Below are 18,106 nucleotides of genomic sequence, written 5' to 3'. Positions count from 1 at the left end.
TTTTTTGAGACAAAGTATCACTATGTAGCCTCAGTCCTTGCTGGTTTGGAGCTTGCTATGTAGACCAGGCTAGTCTTGAACTCAGAGATCTGACTGCTCTGCCTCCTGGTACTTGGGACTAAGGCATGTGCTGCTTGACTTTCTTCCCTGCCCATCCTTCCCTTCTCTCCGGGACTGGATGGCTGAGGTCTGACCCTGACAACACAGGGTGAGTAGGGGTTTGGAAGCACAGCAAACTGGCAGGCCAGGCCCCTTCACTCAGCCAGGCTACCTTGAGCACTCGGAGATTGTATCCACGCTGATCTCTACTTATAAAGCCTGCGTTGAGCCGTGGGAAAACCATCTAGGTGGCAAACAGGTGGTGTGGTCAGAGACACAGGAGGGGACTGTTGCAGGAGGGGAGAGCAAAAATCCCAAGGCAAAGCCACCTAACTCAGCCCAGAGAAAGGCAGCTTGTGGTGGGGTATGCCCAGTGTGGAGAGCCTTTGGGGGACTGCTGGGCAGGAATCTGACATTGGCAAAGGACAAGGAAGTAAGCTCAGGCAGGAATCTAACTTTAGGCTATAATAGGGAAGTAGGTTCAGGCAGGAATTTTAATCTTAGGGTGGAACAAAAGAAGTAGGCTTCAGGTAAGACTTTGGGCTTGGACAAGGAAGTGGGCTCAGGTATTTTGGTCATTCTGAAACAACTGTCTTTGAAACAACTGTCACAAGAGTAATCATGAGACTTGGCGTACTGCCTTGCTAGTTCCTTATTGTACTGCTGGCCCTTAATACTTGCATGTAATTAAAATGACATAAAATCGGATTGGGAAAAATTAAACCTGCCTTCAGTCTCAGAATTGACTGGGGTCATGCAACAATGTTGTCTAACTGTCTTTTTCTTTTTAATCCTCACTCCTGCGCTGAAGAACCTGTTGACTGACTGAGCGGGCTTGGTCAGCCCAGTAAACCAACATCCATTTCACCAGCTCCTGTGACAGAATAGAGTGGAACAGAACAGAACGGAGCAGAACAGAACGGAAAATAGAATAGAAAAGCATCCAGCAGGTAAGATGCTGGGTCCATACTGGGTGGAGCTCCTAACAGGTGTGACAGCATTCACTTCCTGCCCCTTGGAAAGCTTTTCCCAGAAGCCTCTCTAAGACCCCTGTGCCAAGTTGGGAGGAAGCCCTCCAATGCGTGGGAAACCACATGGGGCTGCATCCCAGCTGAGTGGTAACAGTCACATCAACGACAACCCTGTGAGGGAGGCATCACCTGGGCCCCCAGGACACTCAGCCTGCAGCCAAAAGAGAGGCTTTAGCTAACTCAGGGGACCCTGAGTAATAAGGACGAATTAATTGGACATTTAAGTCACCGGACCTTTCTATGGGGGGAGTCAGTTCACAGATGCCTGGAACACTATGATGGGGCAGGGGATCCCTGGGACACTATGATGGGGCAGGGTTTCCCTGGGACACTATGATGGGGCAGGGTTTCCCTGGGACACTATGATGGGGCAGGGGATCCCTGGAACACTATGATGGGGCAGGGGATCCCTGGGACACTATGATGGGGCAGGGGATCCCTGGGATACTATGATGGGGCAGGGTTTCCCTAGGACACTATGATGGGGCAGGGTTTCCCTAGGACACTATGATGGGGCAGGGGATCCCTGGGACACTATGATGGGGCAGGGTTTCCCTGGGACACTATGATGGGGCAGGGTTTCCCTGGGACACTATGATGGGGCAGGGTATCCCTGGGATACTATGATGGAGCAGGGTACCCCTGGAAAGGGAGGAGCTTTGGAAAAAATGCTTTACTTGGTAAACCCAGGACCAGAGGGATCCTGGTCATTACAGGGTGGGCAACCCTCTTGGGAAGATTGACTTCCATAAATCCCATCTGAAAGCAGTGTTTCTCCAGCAGCTGCAGAGTAAGGGGTATCTGTTCTTTGACTTGAGAGAAGTCTCCCTGCCTGTGTGGCCTGGTCCTGACCTCTGTTGATGGTCTGACAAGACACAGCTCTGCCCATTAAAGCTCAGCCAGTTTTATCCCCCTGCGGGCTTCAGTTCTCATCACAACAAACACCCTATTTGGGGGGTGGGGTGTCACAAATCCTGGCCTCTGAGCCTTCAAGTTGCAGAGCTGGGTCTTGCCCAGCCTGACCACAAAGCCCCAGCCTGTGCGTACTGCCCTTCCCGCCTCCCTTCTTCATCTGCCATTCACTGTCCCCCTGGGTCCATACAGTTCACTCGTTCTCCACCCAACCCCACCCGGAGCTGGCAGATTCTTGGTGTGGGTGAGAGTGACCCTTGCACTAATGTGTTCTGGGGCCCATACCTCCACGTGACCCCATTTTCTCTGGGCAGTTAATGTCTACCTCTCAGTCTCTGTGGTCGGGGTACTCTGCCCAGAACATTCTGGAAATGTGAAGGCATCTTCCTAAGGCTACTCAAGTGCTCCTCTGCCAAGACCCAGACCTACCTCAGGTTCAGACAAGCACCTCCGGGTTCCTGGACCTAGGATGCACACTTGGGTGGGGGGGACATGTGTATGCTGTCCCTATGTTGAGTGCTGCTGCCCACCACTGACAGTTATGGTTGTAATGAATCTTCAAAGCACTTGCTCTGTGTGTGTGTGCATGTGTGTGTGCGTTTAAGGGCTGGGTCTCAGGGAAAAGTGACTTGCCAAGGTCATGGGTCTGGGAAGTAACAGCACCGAGCTCTGGGCCTTCACTTTTCCTGAGTGCCCACTGTCTCGTGGGATGGTCAGTGTGTGGTTGAGACCAGAGCTAACCTCAATCTCTGGTCACTATGGTGACAAGCATGATAACCAGGACATCTGCCAGATGACTGTCATCTGAGTGGGAGGTGGCCGCCTCTATTAGGTGAGGGTACCTGGGGCCTTTCACAAGGTGGATGAAGGTGGAGAGGAAGGCCTGGCTCACTCGCCTTTTTCTGGGATAAACTATGGTGACCTGAGGACCCCCCCCCGAAGAAATGCTAGAAATCCCTTATTATAATGATATGAAACAAACCATGTGCAGTGGATGAGGGGGTTGGTGCTCCATTCTTACCCTCGGGCCAAAGTCTCCCGGTGCACCCTAGAACCAAATACAGGAAGATGAGCAGCTACCGACTTCTGTTATTCCTCCCCATTTCCTTTTGAACACTCCTACTGTGCTTGGATAGGCAGGCCTTATTTTAAATCTCCTTTTCCAATGAGGACACTGAGGCTCAGAGAGGTTAAGTAACAAGGCCAAGGTCACAGCCAGCAGATTGAAGCCAGGCAGGTCCTTATCTATGGCTACCTCCCAGATGTTCAAGATCCCAGACACAGTGTGGCCTGTGGGATGGCTGCTCACACTGTATCCTCTCACAGTTCCTGAACCTTGAACTGGTGAGGAATAGCAAAGCTGCGAGCTTTGAAATGGTAGGTCACACAGCAGCAGACACAGAGGAGGCAGCATCTCCTTGGTCTCAAAACCTCAGAGTTGTTTCTGTGGCTTTGGCTGCACCGGAAACCCCCTGCCCCCATAGCTTTTATATAGAAGGACAAATTGAGGCCCTCACAGCTGGGCAGCTTGCCAAAGCACAAAGTAGTGGAGCTGGAATGTAAAGGGGAGGCTTTGAGCCACCAGGTCCTGTGTCTTTCCATTTCTCAGTCCTGCTGGCAGCTAGGGGTGCCAATCGATCGATTGATTGATCGATTGATCGATCAGCTTGTCCCTGAGCAGCCACATCCCCCAGGCATGACTGTATATGGCCTCTCAGGTCTTCACTCAGCCCTGCCACTCTGAGCTCTGCTCTGGTCCCTCTTCCTTCTGAGCCCACCATCATGTCCACACAGATCGATTTGTTCCCTTACAAGGAACATGGTGGGTCCCGTGTTTAATGCTGGGTTATGCTCTGGAACTGAAGTTTGGAGTTAGTTGGCTGCTGGCATCCTTAATCAGCACACAGAATCTGGACTGTATCCCCCTCCACTTACCTTTTCCCCTTTGGGGCCTGGAAGTCCCTGGAGAAAGAAGATAGAGAAAGAACAGTGGTGAGGGAAGCGAGCGAGCCTGGCTGCACTTCTGGCTGACCCATGGCTGTGGGGCAGAGGGTCACGTGGAGCTAGCAGAGCTGTGGCATCTGAGTTGAACACTATACAGGACTGTCAAGCTGTCCTTGCTGCCTCCTGAAAGCTCCACACCTGCCCTCAGCACGATGGTGATGAGGATTTGGGGTCAGCAGCACAGGTCCACAGGCATCCTCTGAGCAGGTAAAGGGCACACACACCAGTTTTTCTGCCTGAAAGCACACACATTCCATGCTTTGTCTCTGCTGGGGAGGAGGCTATCCAGTCTCCATGCATGCATACATGCATCCAACATCCATGCATGCCTACATGCATGCATCTATGCATGTATCCACCCATGCATCCACCCATGCACACAAGCATCCATGCATGCACCCATGTACCCATTCATCCATGCATGTACCCACTCATGCATCCATGAATGAATCCATCCATGCACCCATGTTCCCATGCATCCATGCATGTACCCATCCATGCATCCATGCATCCATTCAACCATGCATCTATCCATGCATCCCTACATGCACCCACTCACACATCCATGCACAAATTCATCTATGCATCCATGTACCATTCATCTATGTATCCTGCATGCACTCATCCATGCATCCATGAATGAATTCATGCATGCATCCACCCACATATCCATCCAACTAATCATCCATGCATCCATGCATCCATCCATCCACCACCTATTCATCCATCCATGCACCATGAGTACATCCACACATGTAGGCATCCATCCATCCATGAATCCACCCATGCACCGTGAGTCCATCCATACATGTAGGCATCCATCCATCCATGAATCCATCCATGCAAGCATCCATTCATCCATGCATGCAGGCATCCATCTATCCATGCGCCATGAGTGCATCCATACATGTAGGCATCCATGCATCCATCCACCTATCTGCCCATCCATCCACTCACTTACCCACTACCCATCATGCACTCATTTATCTACTCAACAATGTACCCACCCATTCATCTATCCAACCATCCATTAATCCATCCATTCATCTCCTACCTACCAACACCCTATCTGCCTACCTGTTCACTCACACCCCATTACTTATTTAATTGTGCTTATATTTCCCTGTGCACCTTGCTCATTTGCTGAGGATGCCTGAGGACCATGGACTCCTGGAACAGTTATTGAGAACTTCAGCCTGATGACATCGTGGGTGTCTTGAAACTATGTTAGGCATTCTGTATCTATGGCTTATTAGGAGAGACTTGTAGACTTTGAGGGCTGACTGATCATGGTTCTCCATAACTCTACAACATCTCCTAGGAGAGCATGCTTCAAGGCAGAAAGCTAAAATGGCATCTCCATGGTTACTCAGTCAGCAGATGGATTTGAACACACGTGACACATGGCTTTGTCTTGCTCTCCTATAGCTGCTCAGCTCACTTTCCAGTTCCCTCAGGTGTTCCATGATCACTCCACCCCCACAGTGCAGGTCTACCCCAGGACCATCTAGCATGCTGTGGTCACTTACTGGCTTGCCGTCCAGACCTAGAGGTCCCTAGAACATGAGAGAGAGCAAGGGTTACATACAGGAACATTCCTTCCATTACTTAGGACCCCATTATTCAGTGACAAGAAAGCAAAGCCTGTCCTGAGCCCGGAGGTCAGGGTACATTCCATGTGGCCAGGGTGGGGGGTGGGGGAAGGGTGCTTGAGTGTAGTCAGCCACTCATGATCCCATCTCCTGATCACAGGACCTCAGTTCTTCTCTGAAGCGCTCCCCATCATTAGGGTGGGATGGTTGAGGGTGGGCAATGGCATTCTCTCTTGTCAAGGTAACAGGTGCAGGCCTGGGATGCAAGCTGAGACATAAGCATCATGTCTGGGACTTCAGTGGTGCTCTCAAGGGGAAAAGGGTCTCTTCTTCCAATGAGATTGAATCTGGGGTTCCATGTCCTCCCCCATCCCATGGGGGAGAGAGAGAGAGAGAGAGAGAGAGAAAGAGAAAAAGAGAGAAAGAGAAAAAGAGAGAGAGGGAGAGAGAGAGAGAGAGAGAGAGAGAGAGAGAGAGAGAGAGAGAGAGAGAGAGAGAGAGAGAGAGAGAGAGAGAGAGAGAGAGAGAGAGGAGACACAGTCTCGAGGAAAGCAGAGCCAAGAGTCCAAGAGAAAGACAGAGGTGAGGGCTGGAGGCTGGAGCCATGCAGTGATCCTCACATCCTCACACATCTGTTTCCTGGGTTTCCTTTAAGCCAGCTTGACTTGAGTGACTGTCACTTAGATTGGAAGACTCTGGAAGGCTAAGCATTCTGCAGTAAGGAGAAGCAGTAAGACAGTAAGGAGAAGCTAGATGGTTCCTGGGCCAGAGCTGAGAGCAGGGTACTGTAGGATGAGCAGGCCTCTGTGGTGCCTGCAGAGGGCCACCGATGCTAAGGCGTACTCTATCTGTCTAATCACCCGTCTACCGAACGAGTCTCATCCGTCTCCCTCTAGGGCTAGATGGGTACTACATGGGGAGATGCTGCGGACCAGAGTTATTTATTCTCTGCAAGCCCTGTCCTCCTCACCCCTGTCCCCTTATCCCCACACATACTTCACCCCCCCTTTTTTTTTTAAAGAAACACTTCAGTTTAACATGTATGTCACCTTTGACCCCCAGGAGCAATGCCTACAGGCCCACTCTTCTGAGTCTTTGCACACACTGTCCCCCTGCCTGGCTCACCCTTCTTCTCTCTGTACATCTTCAGCTTGGCTACCTCACCTTTCATGAACCCTTCCAGGTTTCTCTGCATCCTAGAGTCAGGACACCTGTCCTTGTTTCTGGTAATACAGTCTGATGGTTGCGTGAGGGACGTGGCTAGTGTGTGTTCTACACAAGTGTCCATGACAGGCAAGAAAAGAGTTTCCTCCCTTGACTCTCGAGCACACGAGTGAGACCTGACATGGAACACGTGGCTGGGGAAAGCTTGGGCCAAGCATTCTTCATCAGAAAACCTGCCTTCTAGGCTGAGATTGTAGCACAGAGTGTTTGCCTGGCTTGCACAAAGCTCTGGGTTCAATCCCCAGCACCGCATAAAAACCAGGCATGCCTGTAATAACAGCCTTCAGAGCGGAAGCAGGAGGATCCATCAGTTCAAGGTGAGTTCAAGGCCAGCCTGTCTCCAAATCTGAAACTTTAAAATAGCAACAGGATGCCCAACCAGTGGATTCTTCTATCTGGTGAGACCATGCAAGCATATAACTATTTAACATATCTCATTAACAGCAGGCTTGAGCACAAGGAATGTTTGACATGTCAGAGGTGTTGTGTTTAGACTTGGGTCCCATCCTTACAATAGCTCATCAAACATATGCAAAATATAGAGTGAGTATTGTTCATCCAAAGAGCCTGGGACACATGTCTTTTGGATTTGGAATATTCACATTTACATAATGAAATATCTACATTTACATAATGGGATACCTTGGAGATGGGACCCAAGTACAAACATAATGAAATTCATTTGTCTCATTTGCATGTTATCTCCATGTCTCGAAGGCCATTTTGCATGATCCTAATGATCCTGTCTGCTAAGCACAGTGTTACCCTGTGGGATTTTCTAGCCGGGGTGCTAGGCTGACAACTCAGAAAAGTTTCTGATTTCGGGGCACTTCAGATTATCAGAGGAGGGATATCAACCTTCCTGTGAGGGAGGAAGGAGAGAGAATTGGAACAAATGATGGGTGAGCCCTGGCGCTTTGGAGCCAAGAAGGGGCGTGGTCAGCTTTGGGTTGCGGGTAGCAGAAATGGTGAGGGAGAGATAACCGGTGAAATAACACTTGGGGATTTGGTTCAAATGTGGATGTGGTGAATGTGGGGGAAGGTGGGCAGTGTGGCAGAGAAGGGTCCAACTAAAGCTGAAATAGGGTGCTGGGGACCCGGTCTTTAGGACACAGCTGACACAGCCTTCATCTGCAGAGGTGGTTCTGGGCTCATGGCTGAGGCCTGGGTGAGAGAAGTGTTCCTAGGCTTCTGAACTAATCTCCCTTCTGGGTGAATTGTTGGGCCTCAGAGAGACTGCTGGGTAAGTAGATGACAGTTATTGAGAGTCGGTGACACTAAGGAGGAAGATTCAGAGGTAGGCAGAGGATATCCCGCCCCCCTCCTCCCTCTTTCCTTCCCTCTCCTCCTCCTCTCCCTCCCCTCCCCCTTCTCTCTCTTTCTCTCTCTCTCTCTCCTTTTTTTGGATACAGGCTTTCTCTGTGTAGCCCTGGCTGCCCAGGAACTCACTTTGTAGACCAGGCTGCCCTTGAACTCAGAGATCCATCTACCTCTGCCCCCCAAGCATTGGGATTAAAGACATTTGTTGCCACCACCCAGCTGAACATCCTGCTTTGTAGTCAGATAGAGGTACCCAACTTGACAACATGCTTCTGATGTCCCTTCTGTCCTGGGGAGGATGGCTTGGGGAGGGGGAGGGCTGGATTGCTCTGAGCTGTGAGACTTTCTAAGATGGAAACTCCCATCTCTCCTCTACCTTCCTCAGCCCCTTGATTCACTCTCCTGCCGACTTGTCCACGGAGAAAGATTCTGTGGTCCAGTAAATTTGAGAGACACTCGGTTTCACTCTGTGGAGTAGGTTTCTTTCCCATAAACCTTTTCCAGATCATTTTCTAGTTTGTGGGTTTCTGAGTGGCAGTGTTCCCAGTCTCACGAGACTGGGCTGTGCTGAAACTTAGCATAACAACCCAGGTATGAGGCTCTATGGTTTATATAGTTTACAGTGTAGGCATTCCCATGGGCTGGAAAAGGGCTTAAGCCTGGATTTGGGGGAGAGAGAGAAGTCTCAGGGAGGGCTAGGGGGGATGGTCTGTCTAATGCCAGAAACAAATCTGGCTGTTGTGTGATTAAAATTAAGGCAAAACAAAGTCCAGGCAGAATGTTCTGGAAGGACAGAGCCTCAGGCTGGCTGGATGCATGCTTCTGGTGGCAGGATTAGGGGTGGGTATCTCTCCCATCAGAGTAACCCACGCCTGTCCTAGACAATAGGGAACTAAGCTCGAGCTACTCGCACCCTTCCTGAGTTTCCTGCAAGAAACACCAGAGAGAAAAGCAGCTGAGGGCAGGGAGTTGAGCCCTGCAGGAACTGGGTTCAAATCCTTCCTCTGGCCGGGTGGTGGTGGCGCAATGCCTTTAATCCCAGCACTTGGGAGGCAGAGGCAGGCGGGTTTCTGAGTTCGAGGCAGCCTGGTCTACAGAGTGAGTTCCAGGACAGCCAGAGCTATACAGAGAAACCCTGTCTCGAAAAACCTAAAAAAAGAAAAAAAAAAATCCTTCCTCTGACCCATGCTACTCTGGGAACCGTCTCCTGCCCCATCAACGCCACAGGGTTCACCAGAGGTTTTCATCACCTTCTGCCCTCCGTGAAACCCAAACAGCTGTTTACAAGTCTCAGTTCTGCTTGAAGTTCATTTTCCTCGAGGAGATCAGCTGGCTCCCGGATGTTTCTGAATGCTCGAAAAGCAAATAAAACCACAGGCTGTGCATGAATGGAGAGCAAAGGCCCAGGGTAGGCTCAGTCTCCTGCCTCACTCGGTAACCTGGATGTTCCAGCCTTGCTCTTGTCTGTAAAGTGGGAGACATGCTGTTCTCTCAGGTGACAAGTTCAAGCTGAGTCCTGCGTCAACCTCCCTTAGATCAACCCAAGATGGGACAGCCACAGGCTTATACAGAGTTGGTGTCTGAATTAGCGCTGGCAGAGACAGTGCTGGAAGTGACCTTCATGTGACTTTCTGAGTGGGTACTGTATCACCTACTGATATATATATATATATATATATATATATATATATATATATATATATATATATATATGTTTTTTCAAGGTCTCACACTGTAGCCCTGGCTGACCTAGAACTCACTATGTAGACCAGGTTGGCCTCAAACTCACAGAGATCCACTTTCCTCTGCCTCCAAAATGCTAGGATAAACATGCAAGCCATTACTTCTGGTGTCCTTTAAAAAAATTATTTGGGGCTGGAGAGATGGCTCAGTGGTTAAGAACACTTACTGCTATTGTAGGGGACCAGGGTTTGGTTCCCAGAACATACATAATGCTTCATAACCCTTGGTAACTTCAGTTCCAGAGATCTGATGCCCTCTGGCCTCCATGGGCACCAGGCAGGCACATGATGCACACACATACACACACACACACACACACATACACACACACACACCACGCACAGAGGCAAAAACATAAATTACAAAATAGTTTTTTAACATAATAAATAAATGAATAAATAAATAAATAAATAAATTTATTGGTTTTTGAGATAAGGTTTCACCGTGTAGCCTTGACTGTCCTGGAAGTCACTCTGTGTAGAACAGGCTGGTCTTGAACTCACAGAAATTTGCCTGTCTTTATCTCTCTGGCACTGGAATTAAACGTGTGTGTGTGCTACTACTGCCTGGCAATTTATTTTATTTTAAATTATGTATATCTGTACCAACAGAGGCCAGGGAGGACGTTGGATCACTAGTGGGTTGTTCCTAAGCAGGGGTCTATGAAGCCATCCCTGAGATTTGAGAGCAAGCGTGACAAGAGGGTTTCTGAGTCTGGAGGCTCCATCCCTGGGGCCTCAAACCGATCAGGCACTGAGAGCTGTGGGAGCCATCCACTTCCTGTTGGGGATGGCAAGGGCTGGTGCTTTCTGTTGCCTCCTCCAGGGCAAGGATGAAGGATGGGGGGTGGGGTATCTGAGAGTTGGTCCTCCATGGTGTTCTTCTCAAGACAGGCTTTCTCTGTATAGCCCTGGCTGTCCTGGAACTCACTCTGTAGACCAGGCTGGCCTCGAACTCAGAAACCCGCCTGCCTCTGCCTCCCAAGTGCTGGGATTAAAGGCGTGCACCACCACCGCCCGGCTTCTTCTTAGTTTTTAAAAATTGTATTTATTTATTTGTGTGTGTGTGTGTGTGCATGCATATGGAGCTCAGAGTCCGACATTTGGGCATCAGCTGTCTCCTTCCAGTTTGTGTGTTTTGGGGATTGAACTCTGGTCTTCAGGCTGGCTTGACAGAGGGCCTTTACTCGCTGGACCATCTCCCTGGCCTCCCCCCCTTCCCCCGGGAGACAGGCAGATATTGGCCTTGAACTATTGATGCTCACATCTCCATCTCCCACTGTTAGGTTTATGTGTATGTATCACTATGTCTGGGTTGAGTGGGTGCTTCTTATTGTGCCTCACCTTCCCTGAGATGGGCAGGAAAAAGCCAAACTAACAAACCGGCAATGTTTAGATGCATACAGAACCAGTCCACCCAACCAGAGCTGGGTGACTGTCTTGCTTTCTAACTGTAATTAATGCTGACAGCTCCTGCTGGGGAAATGGAGCCCTCAAAATGGACTGGGCTGGGGGCCCCTGGATGAGGGGGCTTACCAGGATTATCAGTTCAGGGTCTAGTAATTAAGCCCCAGATGTTGACGATTCATCAAATTACAAGGCTGGTGGGGTCTGAGGTCCCAGCCGGGGAAGTGTGCATTCCTGTATGAAGGCTCTGTGAGTCTTGTCCCAGCCTTCACCAGGGCTGGCCAGAGGGTGGGAGTAGGGGGCAGGCGCCTCCAGGAAGGTCAGCCCCATATGGTTCTGATTTCTCAGGCCTGGCTGTTTGCATACACATGGACTACAGTTCTAGTCTGGGTTTTAACAATTTCCCAAACTTGAGTTCCCTGCCCCAGGGCAGGGAAGAAAGGGGCTCAGTGTGGAGGTCCAGCTGTGGCTTGTGCCCTGCTGGTGGCCTGCTGCTCTTTCCAGAGACCCTAGGTCTGGGTGCTTTGCAGAGTAGCCTCTGTACCCCAAGTCGTAGCAAGCTCTAGACTCACAGGTGTGTCAAGCTGCATGTAGCTGAGGACAGCTATGAATGTAGCCAGGTTTAAAATTGTAAACTTATTTAAAATATTAGTATTGCTTTGTAATGTGTTTATGAGTTGATCACATCATTCCCAAGTGTGAACTTTGCAGTAGATGTACAGTTGAGGGCTGGTGAGGTGACTCAGGGGTAAAGGTGCTTGCTGACAAGCCTGACCACCCAAGTTCAATTCCTGAAACTCACATGGTGAAAAATGAGGACTACCAAAAAATGAATCGCCTGCTCATCTCCATATGTAGACTCTAGCATGCTCTCTCTCTCCCTACCTCTCTCTCTCTCTCTCTTTCTCTCTCTCTCTCTCTCTTTCTCTCTCTCTCTCTCTCTCTCTCTCACACACACACACACACACACACACACAAATAAGTACTAGATGTACAGATGATTACATCATTGTGCAATCTCAAAAGCTAGAGGTTTTGTCAATTAACAACCATGCAGTAAAAAAATAACCAAACCCACTACCACCACAAAAACCCTCAAACCAACCAAATTAGCAGCTGTGTTGTAAACAAAAACAAAAACAAAAACAAAACCAGACAGTTGACTTCACTACACAGTCTTTGGGGCTTCCCCAAAAGACAGAAGTCAGAAGGGCTTCCCAGCCCTTGGGACATGCTCTTGCCTGCCCAGGCCTGTACTGCCTTCTCAGGGTTACAGCCTGAGGGCCCTTGCTCCACTCTTTCCTTTTGCTTCACATCCGCTGGAGAGTGACCTGCCGGCTCTGTAGGGGCATGGGTGTGCAACCCTTGGCCTAGGTCTCTTTCAGCCGTGACACTCTGAGCCATGGAAGCAGCTGGCTTCTATTTCGTGGCGAGGGCTTCCTCAGTGAGTGGCCCGTGTTGGCTGGAAGCAATTACATCTATGTCCCCATCCCACACCATGGCTGGAAGAGGAGGTATTTAAAGGACTAAGCCTTTGAACTGATCCCAAATATCTGCTTAAATTACTTATTCACCCTTTCCTGGTATTTGGTGCAAAGAAACACGATTACCTTGTCAGGTATCAGGAGAAATTGCCCCTCTTCGGAGAGGGGGGGATAAAGGGCCTTGATTTCTAGTGGGTGTGGGGGAATGGAGTTGAGCTGTGTCTGTCTGAGATGCTTGTGTGCCAGGGAGCACTGGACATAGTACACAGGCTGGGGCATCCTTTCAGCACCAAGCAGACTGCTGTGTGGCTCCGACTCTACTGTGGACCCAGGGGCCAGTGACAGAGATAGCTCACAGCTGATGAAGGCTCAGGGTGTTCCGTGCCTCCTGGTTCACCAGAAGAGCCCCTGGACCATATCCAGGTCAAACCCCTGCTTTGCCCTTGCTCTGATGGGGAACCTGCTTCTGTTCTCCCCTGCCTACTCACACATGACCTCCTGGACTGCTCTCCCTCCTTCTTTTGTGTGCAGGGCTGATTCACACGAGGCAGTGCACCACCAGCCCCCTCACCCCTCAGCTCTCCCACTCTGAACTGCAGCACAGACCTTCCTTGATTTCTGTAGACAACATCGGCAGAAAAAGTAACACCACCAGGAAAAAGGTTGGAAACTGTATGGATCTAAAGTACACAGCAAATCTAGATTCTCAGCTTTTCTTGGATCTGCTGTGAGGATTGCCCTGTATGGGCTGACGTGCAGGACTTCATTCAGACCCAGTCCACCTAGCCTAAGCCCAGCTCACACGCTTTCCTGCTGTCAGTTCTCTATTTCTTGTATTTATTTATATATTCTATATATTATTATATAAAGATATAATTCTTATGTATACTAATAACACAATTAATATAAATGAATTAAATTTAAATTCCAAAATAAAAATATAAATCAACATATTAATTATATACAATTATAATTGTTATGTTCTTATGATATATAGCTTATATATGATTATATGATTTTCTCTGTTAGGTGATGCTTGTGGGTAGGGTGCCAGTGAGCTTGTGAGATCTCGTTTCAGGAGCCTAACCGTTTCTCTGGTCCTTCTGTACTCCTGAGCACAGCTTGCCTTCCTCCCAGACCAGCCTCCTTCATCTTCCACCATTGATTTTCTGGACAGACAGAGAAGGGACAGGATGGCATGCTGGCTATGCCCCTGCCCTTAGACCTCAAGAACAAGCTGCCTGTGTTTTCTTGGATGCTCATGTCCTTTGGGATAGGGAAGTGGAACGGGTGGGATGGCTCTCTTGGGACTTGGACATCAGAGGAAGGAAGCAGTTGACTCCTTAGTGAGACTAGCTACCTCAACCGATTGCTCCTTATCAGTCTGGCTGTGTCTGGGGGTGGGGTGGGGTGGGGTGGGGTAGGGGTTCCTGCACTTCCCTTTTGTCAGCATCTACCTGGCTTTTGCTTTGTTTTGGCTTTTCTTTTTCTTCGAGGCAGGGTCTCACTGAGACAGTGAGTCCTGGCTGGCCTAGGACTCATTCTGTAGACCAGGCTGGCTTTGAACTCAGACGTCGGCCTGTTTACTGCTGAAATTAAAGGTGTTTGCTAATCACTATTCTGTTTTAAGGAAGGGTTTCATATAGCTTAGGGGAGTACCATCGTGCCTGGGTTTTTTGTTTGTTTGTTTGCTTGTGTTGTTGTTGTTGTTTTTTTTTTTTTTTTTTTTTTTTTTTTTTTTTTTTTTTTGTTGAGACAGGGTTTCTCTGTGTATCCCTAGCAGTCCTGGAACTTGCTCTGTAGACCAGGCTGGCCTTGAACTCAGAGGCCTGTCTCCCAAGGATTGGAATTAAAGGCATGTGCCACCACTGCCCGTCTTTCATGCCTGTTTTCTATGTGGCGTAGGAAGGATCCCCATAGAACCAAAGGCTTTATTTAGATTAGGCACACAGGTTACAAAGTCAGCTACATCCCCAGCCCCCTACTTTAGTTTTTGTTCTTATGTAATACCTCCCTTCCCTGATCTCTGCCTGATGTAGGTTTGCAGGTGCTTACAGCTACTAAACCCTCTGCCACTGACCACAGCCTAATGTGAAGCTGGAGCTTAGGTGACTTGTGGCTCTTTCTCTGGATTAGTCGTAAACTTCTAGGAGGTGAGGACCCTTGGATGTATTTCTTGCTACTACACGTGAAATGCCAAACTGCCCTGAGCTGAGAATAAACATTTGTTGAACAATGTTTACGCATGACAGTGATTCCATGAACAAAGGTCCACTTTTCCACCAGCCCCGGTATCTGAACACCGGTGAGCACTAGGGGGCGCCCTTGATCTGTTCTCTGCTAGTGGAAGCCCGCTCCTGCCCCGGTGTCACAGCATGAGAGGCTCTGTACTTCGGTAGCTCATCCAGGCAAAGCTTGCTAGCTTCAGGGGCTCCCCCTGCTGGACTGAGTGAGGACTGCTGTCGTTCACTGAACCTTATGCCTAGCCCTGGAGCTCCCAGGAGGCATCTACTTGGATCTCGTAATTGCTACTGGGGATGAAGGGAACATAATATCTCTGAGGGGTGGGATATGCCTGATGCCGCACAGTCTATGGGGACCCCAAAACTCATTGTTTCTCAATTCATGAGGGGGGCGTGGCAGGAACAGCTTTCTACCCACACGCTGTCTTCTCTCCAGTCTTTTCATGACTCGACCCAGTTCATGTCTGTGAACAGGCTCCTCCATGCAGTAGGCTGTGTGTGGTGAAATGAGTGGTGCCAGTCAGCGGCCAGTCTGCAGGTACCACTCTAGGACTGGTTACTGGCAACCAGTAAGCACACGGCCCACCCTCCTCTGCTGGCCTCTCGTGAGTGCCTAGCCCTGGAGTGCCACACTGTTTCCTCTTCCAGAGTGACGTGTGGGCAGGAGGCCCCTATGCCAGGGAGATGCCAAAACGGGAGAGGATGTGCGGCCCTGGAACCTGAGCAGAGGACCTGAGCTCAGGCCTCCCTGACTGCCTGTGGTCATCTCTCTTTCCTTGGCCGCCTCACATGGGACATTATGGGAAACTGAGGGATAGAGCCAGACCCATACAATGGCAGGACTCCAGAATTACCTGTTTTGTTCTGCCTAGGGGAGAAGGCTGGGGAGGAAGCCCGTGTGGAGGCCCTCTTCTGCAAGCCCAGCTGGCTCTGTCTTTGAGGTTCCAATCTGGGGACTATTATGGGGGACTCAGGAAGTGGGTGTTCACCCCTCCTTCCTCTGCCCAGCATCTTGGGGGCTGGGAGCCGCCCTGCAGGGGTCAGATGGGAATGAGCCAGGGGATGTTACAATTTAAGAAAGCACATGAATTTGGGGGGTATTACAGATGAATCATTTAACTAATTACATTTTTACAATCAAAGCTGTTTTTGAACTGGAAGAGTGTAAGGAAGCATATGAGTGTGTGGTGTTCATGGTTTTTTTTTTTTTTTTTTTTTTTTGTTCGCATGATTAATTCCAAACAGTCCAATTGAGTTATTCACTTGGAAATTGGTCCCAGGCTAGGGCCTTGTCTCGAAGACCACATTTCAGCCCGGAGCTTACTCTGTCCTTTGGGACCTCAGCTGTCGATGCCCCATGACTGATGTTGGAGGCTTTGCAGGTCCTGCCTCCCTGGGTACTGTGAGTTTAACCAGACGGGGCCTGTGGGTGGTGCTCAGCCTTGAGAGACGCCTGAGCGAGGGTTTCTGATTCTAGTGGGACCTGCCTCACACCCGTGAAGATCCGATTCCTCATTAAAACTTTTTATTGTGTTTATTTATTGTGTGTTGTGTGGGTAAGAGCACCGTGGTAATTACTTGAAGGTCAGAGGACGACTCCCAGGCATTGGTTTTCTTTTTCCACCATGAGGGTCCTGGAGAGTGAACTCAGTGGTCAGGCTTTGTGGCAAGCACCTTTAGTTGCTGAGCCATATAGCAGGCCCCAGATCCTACCAGAAGGCTTTTTTTTAAAAAAAAAAAAAAAAAAAACCCAGGCTGAGCCTCATTTCCTGGCAACTCTTCTATCTCAGTTTTCAATTCTATCTTTGTCAATAAACTACTGTTGACTTCTTCTGGTGAAATTCCTCCTTCATTCTGCCTCTGCCCTGAAACCAGGAGACCTTTAAAACATGTGGGAAGAAGAACATTATTTAAAATGCTGGTCATCAGAAGTGCTTCCAGAGGCTGGAGGTAGAGCTCAGTGGAAGGCTGCCTAGCGTGCAATTAAAATCTATTTTCAATTTCTAGTACTGCCACACACACACACACACACACACACACACACACACACACACACACACTGGCAGGCTCAGTGGCAAATGTCTGTAATCTTAGCACTTGCAAGATGGAGGCAGGAAGACCAGGAATTCAAGGTCACCTTGGCTATGCAGGAAATTCAAGGCCAGCTTGGGCTACACGGAGCATTTGCATACACATGATCAAATAACTAAGACAGGACTTGATTCGAATTGAAATTTACACAGGGATCATATTTTATACATAGAGCTCAAAGGTAATCTTATTTTATATTTATAATTTAATTTTTAGTGTTTTGAGACAGTCTCATAGTCTAAGCTAGCCTGGGATTCTCTATGTAGCCCAGGCTGCCCTCACATTTGTGATCTTCCTGCTTTAGCCTCCCAAGCACTTGGATTAGAGATATGTGGCAGTGGTGGTGCATGCCTTTAATCCCAACACTTGGGAGGCAGAGGCAGGCAGATTTCTGAGTTCGTGGCCAGCCTGGTCTACAGAGTGAGTTCCAGGACAGCCAGGGCTACACAGAGAAACCCTGTCTCAGAAAAAAAAAAAAAAAAGAGTTGTCTCTATCTCTGTCTCTGTCTCTGACTCTGTCTCTCTGTCTCTCTCTCTCTCTCTCTGTGTATGCATTCATGTGTATGCGTAGGCCCGAGGTTAATGTTGAGAAGCAATCATTCTAGATCATTCTTTTCCTTCATTCACTGAGGCCGTCTCTTTAGGGAACCCCAGAGTCCACCACTGTGGCTGGTCTGTACAGACAGCCTGCTCTGATGCTCCTGTTCTACCTTCTGAAGCTAGGATTGCAGCTGGCTGACCACACTCAGTTGGCATTTTTGTGGGTTCTGGGGATCTAAACTCTGCTTCTCAAGCTCTTGAGACAAGCACTTTGACCACTGAGCCACCTCCCCAGCCCCTATATCTGTGCTGTGACTGTCACAGGTCAGGTGTGGGATTTTCCACTTGTGGCATCTTGTTGACATCACAAGTTTCTTTTTTTCTTCCTTCCTTTCTTTTTTTCTTTCTTTCTTTCTT

At 49.2% G+C, this 18,106-nt stretch overlaps 1 protein-coding gene across 2 annotated transcripts in view; it reads right to left on the bottom strand.

Annotated features, from left to right (window-relative positions):
* Col23a1 (collagen type XXIII alpha 1 chain) overlaps nucleotides 1-18,106 on the bottom strand; it is a 303,366-nt gene that overhangs the window by 32,500 nt on the left and 252,760 nt on the right. The window contains exons 6-8 of one of the 2 annotated variants that reach the window (XM_031351394.1): nucleotides 5,576-5,602; nucleotides 3,978-4,004; nucleotides 3,025-3,090 (exon numbers count right to left, since the gene is read on the bottom strand). In XM_031351394.1, coding sequence (XP_031207254.1) covers nucleotides 3,025-3,090; nucleotides 3,978-4,004; nucleotides 5,576-5,602 — 120 coding nt within the window. The remainder of the gene's footprint in view (nucleotides 1-3,024; nucleotides 3,091-3,977; nucleotides 4,005-5,575; nucleotides 5,603-18,106) is intronic. The other variant, XM_031351395.1, reaches the window with a different exon arrangement.

Source organism: Mastomys coucha, unplaced genomic scaffold (assembly GCF_008632895.1).
Source record: "Mastomys coucha isolate ucsf_1 unplaced genomic scaffold, UCSF_Mcou_1 pScaffold5, whole genome shotgun sequence".
NCBI classification, from domain to species: domain Eukaryota; kingdom Metazoa; phylum Chordata; class Mammalia; order Rodentia; family Muridae; genus Mastomys; species Mastomys coucha.
Note: the sequence above shows the minus strand (reverse complement) of the source record. Positions and strands in the feature narration are given on the sequence as shown.